The sequence below is a fragment of the Anser anser genome, assembly GCF_964211835.1.
Source record: "Anser anser genome assembly, chromosome: 4".
Classification (NCBI taxonomy): domain Eukaryota; kingdom Metazoa; phylum Chordata; class Aves; order Anseriformes; family Anatidae; genus Anser; species Anser anser.
Genome location: NC_139724.1, coordinates 28,607,372 through 28,615,868, shown reverse-complemented (window position 1 = coordinate 28,615,868; position 8,497 = coordinate 28,607,372). Strand labels below are relative to the sequence as shown.

Below are 8,497 nucleotides of genomic sequence, written 5' to 3'. Positions count from 1 at the left end.
ATGTGCATTAGAATTCACACCGATGTGGCATGCAGACATTTTAAAACTGGGTAAACTATATCAAAACTGGGGAGGCATATGAGGAGCAACATGTTACTATGATAGGGTAAGCAGAGAAAAAACAAATGTAATTTGAAGAAATAGCTCTTAAAAATAGTTTTCTTTCGTTTTACATTCCTGGTAGTGGTTTGCTTTGCTGTATCACCTTCCATGTCTCATACGAATGAGATCCAATCTTACTGATTCAAACTGCTCATCTACCAGCAGAATTTTGTATCAGGTTCCTTCTGTCTTTATCCTGGCCTGCTTGTTTATATAATTATGGTATTATGGTTTGTTTGTTTTTGAATATATCAGTTCTTCGAAATGATTTCTATCTATAGTCTCTCTACACTTTTATTTATATCTGTATGTGTGTCTGTAAATATAAAAAAATTATAAGGAGCTTACACAAGCTGAGTTGTAGGAAAATGTAAGTTAAACGACTTTAAGTTCATTTTGCATACTTAAATAGGCTGACTTTATAGCTTAAAACCTATATACTATTGATATCTGTCTGATCTTCATGTATAGCAGGTGGTTCAAAGAAAAATGTTGCTCTACTACATATTAGCTTTGGGTTTTCTATTTCTAGAGAGAGGCACAAACTTTGTAAAACAGATGGCTGTGTTGACAGCTTGCCAGAAACTGAGGGACCGCACTTAGTCTCCATAAAAACATGAAGAAAAATCACTGTTTATTCATAGCACCTCTCTAGTAACTGCTGTTTAAATCCAGTAGTGATGGGCTTTATTTAAAAAAAAAGGGGGGGGGGGGGGTAAGTAGTAATGTCAGTCCTGGTTTAGACTTTTACAGGTAGCACCTTAGATAACCCTTTCTTTCTGGGGAGAAAAAAAAGAGGGAGGGAGGAGACATTAGCAGAAACCATTTAATCTAGTGTGCTGGCAATCTATGCTTCAATCCTCTGAAGTGAGGAAATGGGATTTCCTGACATGGTGTGCCAATGCAAAATGCATTATGTGCTACTAAGGGAACCCCTGGCCCACCCAGTGCCAGGAGGCTCATTTAACAGTTTTGCTAACATGGTTTTCAGTGCAAGATGCACTGCTTCTCTAGCTTGTTCACCTCTTCTGTGTTCTGAATATACTGGACACAAGGCAAAAATATACAGCAGGTATATACCAGGTATAAGTAAGACCAATAGCTTCTTCTTTTTTTATTGAGAGTAAAGCAAGAACTAGGAGATGTAACAACTTTTCCTAACTACGGGTTTCAGCTGACATTCAAATATGGAAAAGTTTATTTTGCCTTCAAGTATTTTAATTATCCGGGCAACAGTGAATGTCAACAGGAAGAAACACCACCAACATTTCAGAGTCATATACAGCAGACTATAGCATATTGTAGCTGTTGCTTTTAACCAGCTTTTTAACACTGAAACTGAAGGAATGAAATATACGTTAAGCAAATGCAGCAAGACTAACCCAAAAGTTTTGTCCTAGAGAGAGGCTGAGTGTACTTTGTATTATAGTGTTTATTCCTTCTGTCTTTTCCTCTTGTTCAAACAGCAGGACTTCAGGCAAACAGCCAAGATGGATGTGGCCCTTCCCAAGCCTGCTATCCTTCCAAAATCAGGAGGCTATGCTTTTGTAGAAGAGCTTGACTGACACTTCAGTGTGATCAAGTGTAAACTCGATATTTGGATGTTGTATTTACTGGTAGCATGAAAAAAGGAAAATTCCTTACTAGTGACTTCTGAGCTGTGTGAAGTCTCATGTGCAACCTGACCTAGAGCTGACCTTGGGCAGATAGTGTGGAGGTTTCTAGTGAGCTTGGTAGGCAGTGAAGGAATCTGTCTGCAGGGTGAAGCCTGGGGCTCCCGTGCAAAGTCCAGTCAGAGGAGGGATCTTTGCTGAACTCTATCTTTGAAATCTGTGCGTGAGAGCTGTCATTTAATGGCTGATGGGAATTGCAGGCAATCTTGTTGCTGCCATCCTGGACGTGTATGCAGTCCTGGCCTACTAAAGTATTTCTGGCTGCAGGGATCAAATGGATGATAAGCACCTGGTTTTGCAATGTACCACACAGTTCAGAGAGTGTTTTTTACCTCAGTCTCAAAGCTATGATCAGTTCTCTACATGATGAGACGAAGTATCCCTGGGCGGTCTTCATTGGTGTCTCAACCTGCAACAGAGGAGCATTATTACCGTTGGTGAGAATTGATTGTGCTGGGAGTTATCTACCAGATTTTGCAATAACTATTGTTCCTGCCACAAGTGCTCTGACCCCTTAACTCCCATTGCCCTTTAAGCTCTATAAATTTTATTGTTAAGGGATTTCCAGCCCATCCCTACTCATTACCTTGGAAACAAAAACAGAAGCATTACTGAAAATGTCTAATAATGAATTTAGCCTAAGCACCCTACTGGGAGGTAGAGAACCATTATTATCCCCATTTTACAGTTGAAGAATAAGTTCCAGAGTTCAAGGCTGTCCACCAGATCTCCTTCTGCCAAAGCTGTCCTGCCTATATGACTAGGCTATTGACTTGAATTCCTCTGCTGACCACTAATACAGCAGAATCAACTGTCAAGATAGGTGGTCTCTCAAGTAATCACATTCGAAACCTTTGAGGCTCACTCTATATTAAAAACAACAGTTTAAGTCCTGCCCATAAACTTGCCAGCAGTTGCTACAGGTTTCTGCAGCATCAGTTTAATAGTCTCTCTGTGTGATACAATACTTAATTAGAAGGTAGAAAGCAGCTGCTGGAGCTTAAGCTTCTTTATCATCTCAGTGTGCAGCCCCTTTGCAAAGTCCAAAGTAACAGTTCAACCTGACTGTGACAATTGCACTCAGACCTGTGTCCTTCCCAGTCTTTTGCAATGGAGATGGAAAAGTCATGGCTATATCAGTTTTCATGTAGCTGTGGCTAGTTGGACAGCCAGCAAAGTGCAGCATGCTTATACCAAGCACTGAGAAGCCAAGGCACTGGTTTAAAAACAATGAGATTTTAAACAGATACTGCAGTTTCAGTTCTCTGAATTTGCCTTCATGTTTTATGTGAGAAGGTTTTATAGTTCTAAGTTTTTTTCCACAAACAGATAACTTCATTGGGTGGTGGTGGTGGGGGAAGGGTTGTTTGTTTTTTTCTTTTTAATGAAAGTATTTGAATAGTCTCCAAGATCCTATTGCGTTGTCTTCAACAAAACACCACAAATCTGACAAACTTACAAGGCATGGAAAAACTTCTCTTAAAAACACCCCAAGATCTGAGGAGGCAGCCATGGAAAACTAGATGTTGCCAATAGTATAGAAATTAAGAAAATATCTCATGTGAGAGAACGGAGAAACTAAAAATCTCATTTTAGTTGAAACTCTTTGGTAAACTATAAGACAAGTGAGCCAAGTTCAAAGAATGTTTGAATCTATATGGTCAAGCAATAAATGCTCTGCAAAAGGAAAATATTTAATGTTATTTTGTACAGTTTTCATCTACTTAATACTTTTCTGTTAACTCAGATAAAATGAAGCGTGAAGGTATAATTATGTACTTGGCAAGGAAGGAGAGTGAGATGTAAGAGACATTTTTGAATGGATAGAAAAGAAGAATTCTATTCAGAGCCTGTGCTTTTTATGTGAAGAGAAGTACAGGTAGCAAAGGGATTCACAACGTAAAGCTGAAGTAAGCTTACACTGACAATATAGGACCAGACTATCTTCAGCATGGCAACCAAAAGAAGTTATGCAAGTCACACATCTGGGAAAAGAAACACACTAAATGTCGTTAATAATAAGGATAATACTCATCATGAACAAAAAGGACAATAGCATCACCAACTCAGGTGAACGTTTGTAATTGCAAGCAGACACAGTGTCAGTGAAAGGTTAGTTTACTACCAACCGAAAGTATAGCCTTTCTTTTAAAATATTAATTAATAAAAAATAGACACATGAATAAATATAAGAAAAGGAAGAAGATGGAGGATTAGGCAGATGACACATATTTGTGTCCCCTTGATAAATCAGTAGAATTCTGGCAGGTACTTCTTGAAAAATGAGACCCATGTTTCTGCATGCATCCCTGTTTAGATCTTTCATTTCCTTACCCTGTCACTTGAACAACAGGGTGTTTAAAAGGTTTCACAGGAAAAAAAAAAAATAATCAGGGTGCTAGGAAACCAGTTCTCAGAGACAGGAAGAACCAGGTAAAGTTCTATAAAGAAGGACTATTTTGGAAAGAGATCAAGATGCTACATGAATAAAAAATCCAGGGTGAATTTATAAGTAAAATTAAAACTGCAAGTTGTGTAAGTAAAGCTGGCAAAAGCCATGGATTCTGTGGCTATCTAAAAGGATTCAGTAGTAAATTACACAAAAAAATATGCTTACTCTATTTGCTCTATAGAATAACCTGAGTGTGCTATTTGGAATAGATATTCAGGGTACATGAGAAACAATCCTTATTAAAGAGTTTGAGAAATGAGATTTAATTAAGCTGCAGCCAGGAAGGATGTGGAATATGGCGTAATTAACCTTACCCTATTACGCTTGTGCTGGCAGTTAGGTCCAGGAAGAAGGCTTAAAGTGAGAGGTACTGGACAGCTTTAGGAAACAAGAAGCTTGTCTGGAACTACTGCTTGCCTGAACCAATAGGTCTGGGAGTTTGTATACAAGTGTCAAGATAGTCTATTGCAGCTGTGGGCTTGCCTGGGAAGAAAAGGATTGGTTAGGCCAAATATTTGTTTGAACTGTGTTCCTTTTAGAATCTATCTTGAAGACTTGGCTTGGGCAGCTTGAACTCCTTGTTAGGAGCCAAAGCATAGCTGGAGTGGTTGGAGGCTGAAGATTGAAACTTTGGAACAGTGAGACAACTATTTTGCTTTTCTGTACAGTATTTTACCAAGATCTTGTATATTATAAATGAGGCCGTCTTTTTTCTTCTGCTGTTTTTTTTTTTTTTTTTTTTTTGGTGGTATAGCATACTCTCCTGCACGGACTCAGAACCAGTAGGGACAGATTTGTAGCCCTGATTCATGGACTAACTATCCTCTGGGGAAAAGGACTCCTGTTAGAAAGGCACATCCTACCTGAAGTATTTGATTCACCTGTTTCTGCATTTGGGTGGCATAGTTTGCAGTGCTGTAGTCCTAAGAGAAATTAAACAGAAATAACAAGCTGAGCTAGAAATGAGCTTCTAGTCAGAAAATCAAAGAACTGATTTGCTTTCCTATGTTTAGGAAATTTTTATTATTTTATGTCTATGTTTAGAGCTGTATACCTTATATACAAATACTACACAGATAGCAGGAAGTGTAAGATGAAAAAGCTGATGGAAATGACTGGGAGCCAGAAGTGCTGTTCTCACTCCTCTGTGAGGACATTTGCACCACTTCAGTGAATAAGTGTTCATCTAAATAATAGAAGCTCACCCTTGCCAGCTCAGTGTCTTCACCAGTTTATGCCTAATTCAGAGTCATAGTTTGTGTTATTGCTTCCACCTAACTACCATTCTGTCAGGCACTCTCTGTCCCTCCTGCATGAGCTTTTTAAATCTTCTTTAAAGCTATAAATACTTGGATATTGTCCTGGTTCCAGTTAGGACAGAGTTAATTTTCCCTCATAGTAGCTGGTAGGGTGCTATGTTTTGGATTAGGGTGAGAAGAGCGCTGATAACATGCTGATGTTTTAATTGTTGCAGAGCAGTGTTTACACCAGGCCAAGGACTTTTCGGCTTCTCGCTCTGTCCTGCCAGCGAGCAGGCTGGGGGTGCAGCAGGAGCTGGGAGGGGACAGACCCAGGACAGCTGACCCAAACTGGCCAAAGGGGTATTCCATACCATCTGACGTCATGCTAAACAATATATAGGGGTGGCTGGCCGGGGTGGGGGGCCGGCTGCTCGGGGATAGGCTGGGCATCGGTCAGCGGGTGGTGAGCAATTGCATTGTGCATCACTTGTTTTCTTACACATTATTATTATTAATACTATTATCATTATCACTATTATTATTATTATTGTTATTATTATATTCCTGTCTTAATAAACTGTCTTTATCTCAACTCACCGGCTTCGCTTTCCCGTTTCTCTCCCCCATCCCAGAGAGGGAGGGGGGAGGGTGAGCGAACGGCTGTGTGGTGTTTAGCTGCCAGCCGGGTTAAACCACAACAGATATACACATCTGTGGTGCTCCCTACTTCCTGTGTAGGGTGCCTGTGTTTAAGTGCTTAACTAGATGGCTCATTACTTGTACAACTGAGAGTGCTGTAGAGACTGAGAACACGTGTAAGCCCTGCAACTGCTAGGACAGGTTAAAGGAAGACATCCCCCCACCAGTGGTGATCGCTAAATCTTGATTTTCACCCACAATCAGAGCGTTTACTTTAGCTTTTCTTACCCAATAGCTGGAGGATTAATATCTCTCACTTCTTAGTTTCTAGAAAGCAGGAACTTTCTAGATTCTATAAAAATAAAACTTTTATAACTGGAAATTTTAAATATATTAGAACTGAACTGATTAGTCATCTGGGATGAACAAAACTACATATTCATGGTAAAGGTGCTTGCCTGGTTCTATGTGTGAGTCTTACTCATGTTTTCATCCACAAAGGCAATAGTCAAAACCTTCACAATAATGATTCTTGTGAGGTAAAGATCTTTGGTCATGTCGAGGCGTAATCACAACGTGGCTTTTGATGCACTGTGTCCCTTGAAAGTGGTGTCCAGCATATAAGTTACTTCAAGCATTTGCAGTCTAAAAGGACAAATAAAAAAACAAAAGTTGAGACGGCCAGTCTTTACATCAATATTGCTGTTTCATAAAGCATTCAGCTACAAGTCTTCTGATAACAGGGAACTTGGTGCGCTGTAAAAGCTGTACTATGAGAAATGATGATGCATACTGGCAGATGATACAAAGTGAAAGGAATGGAAAGCTCATGGGAGGAAATGATGACATAGATTCAAGAGCAGAGCTGAGAATTTGGCACTTGAGGCAAAGCCTAAATGAATTGTGAAAGTCTCCTACGGTAAAGGATGCAGCTGTCTCATGTTATCCACCTAATCTTCCATCTTTAGGAGCAAAAGATCTTTAATGAATAGTGCCAAACTTGTTCTCCTTGTCTTGCATGTGTTGAACAACACTCATAATATGGAATCTGTCCAATATTTCTCTTTCTAAATACCTTAAGTCAGTCATCCTCAGATTTCCTCTGGTCTTTCTCTGGAGGGAGGCTGCCCATTCACCAATACCTTCTTCACTGGGGAAGCTATATACAGGCTAGGTCCACCTGTATCCCTTACTGTTCTTACAACGTAATTAAAAAATTAAAAACATTGATAATATATATTCTGTTCTTCCTGAACATCTTCTATTTCTGCAATACCAGTACCAGCTAAAACTGAACTTTGCATAACTAACTAACAAGACTAGAGTTGTGCCACATATAATATTAATGTCATTTTTTGATAGAGCAATTACAGATGTGTAATACAAGATAAAGATTACAAAGGTTTAATTTTCATAGAGCTGAGCATACTCCTTACAATATTGATCCAGCAATTTTATATGCTGGTAGCTGTGGGTATTCTTGCTGTTGTCAAGACAGAACATTTGCAATAATACATATGGTATTCTGATAGCTAGCAGGTCATTAATCAGAGATAAAGGACTGTCTTAAGCAGTAAAAGAGAAATATACCATGTGTTTTCTTGTTCTTGTTAGTAAATAGTAGTCTGGATTTTGTCTTAACTCTTGGTCAGTGCTTGGCTTAGTGCTCGGCTCAAAATGGAGGGAGGATGACGTTGAATGAAAATGCAATGCCTACAGCAAGTGGCTCTTCCTGAGCTTTGAAAGCTTACCCCTTTCGTTTTCAAAAAAATTAAATGGAAAAAAAGGGTTCTTGATTGGGTTGGGATTTATCGAATTCAGCAATAACTTAGCATATAATATTAATATGACTTTTAATTTTATACGCCTAATTTATTGGTGAAGTCTTCTCAAGCATGCAAACACAAAGTCTATATATATTGAGGGTGCAAAAATAAAAATGTTGGGTATCACAGGTGGTGATCTTAGTTTGACCAGCATATTAAAGCTTCTTGCCTGGACAGATAGGTAGCAAATTTGTGTGAGTAAATAGCACATTTATTTATCATCTTTTGTACTTACAGAACCCCATAGAACACACACAGCATTGGTATAATTTTCGTGAAGACTCCTAGGGTCATGAAGGACTGTTTCAACTCTGAACACTCACAACAGAACCTTTAATTGACTAGCAGAAAGCTGGTCTATGTGCTTTCAGGTTTTTTACAAGTCTGCTTAAGAAATGAGTTTTGCGAGGAGGGTTGGCCAGAAAACAAGAATTCTATTTGCACAATAATTTGAGGTTTAAAATATACAGCAATTCTGCAATAGAACATTCACATGACCTTTTAGAATTTCTTACAAGTATTGATTCATTCTGGCACTACTAATTACTGTTGGGTAGAGAGCTT

The 8,497-nt window shown here is 38.9% G+C and overlaps 1 protein-coding gene and 1 long non-coding RNA gene across 11 annotated transcripts in view; one reads left to right on the top strand and one right to left on the bottom strand.

The window, feature by feature from the left end:
- Positions 1-8,497, bottom strand: part of LOC310898693 (uncharacterized protein) — a 77,437-nt gene that overhangs the window by 21,884 nt on the left and 47,056 nt on the right. For 2 of the 6 annotated variants that reach the window (XR_014583540.1, XR_014583541.1), the window contains 2 exons: positions 6,566-6,752; positions 2,108-2,184 (listed from right to left, as the gene is read on the bottom strand). Coding sequence is in view for 1 of the 6 variants with exons in the window: in XM_083834103.1 (XP_083690229.1) it covers positions 2,108-2,184; positions 5,091-5,120 (107 nt within the window). In the remaining 5 variants the exon portion in view is untranslated. The other 4 variants (XR_014583542.1, XR_014583545.1, XR_014583546.1 and 1 more) reach the window with 3 other exon arrangements.
- Positions 1-8,497, top strand: part of LOC310898696 — a 94,795-nt gene that overhangs the window by 78,204 nt on the left and 8,094 nt on the right. The window lies entirely within an intron of this gene.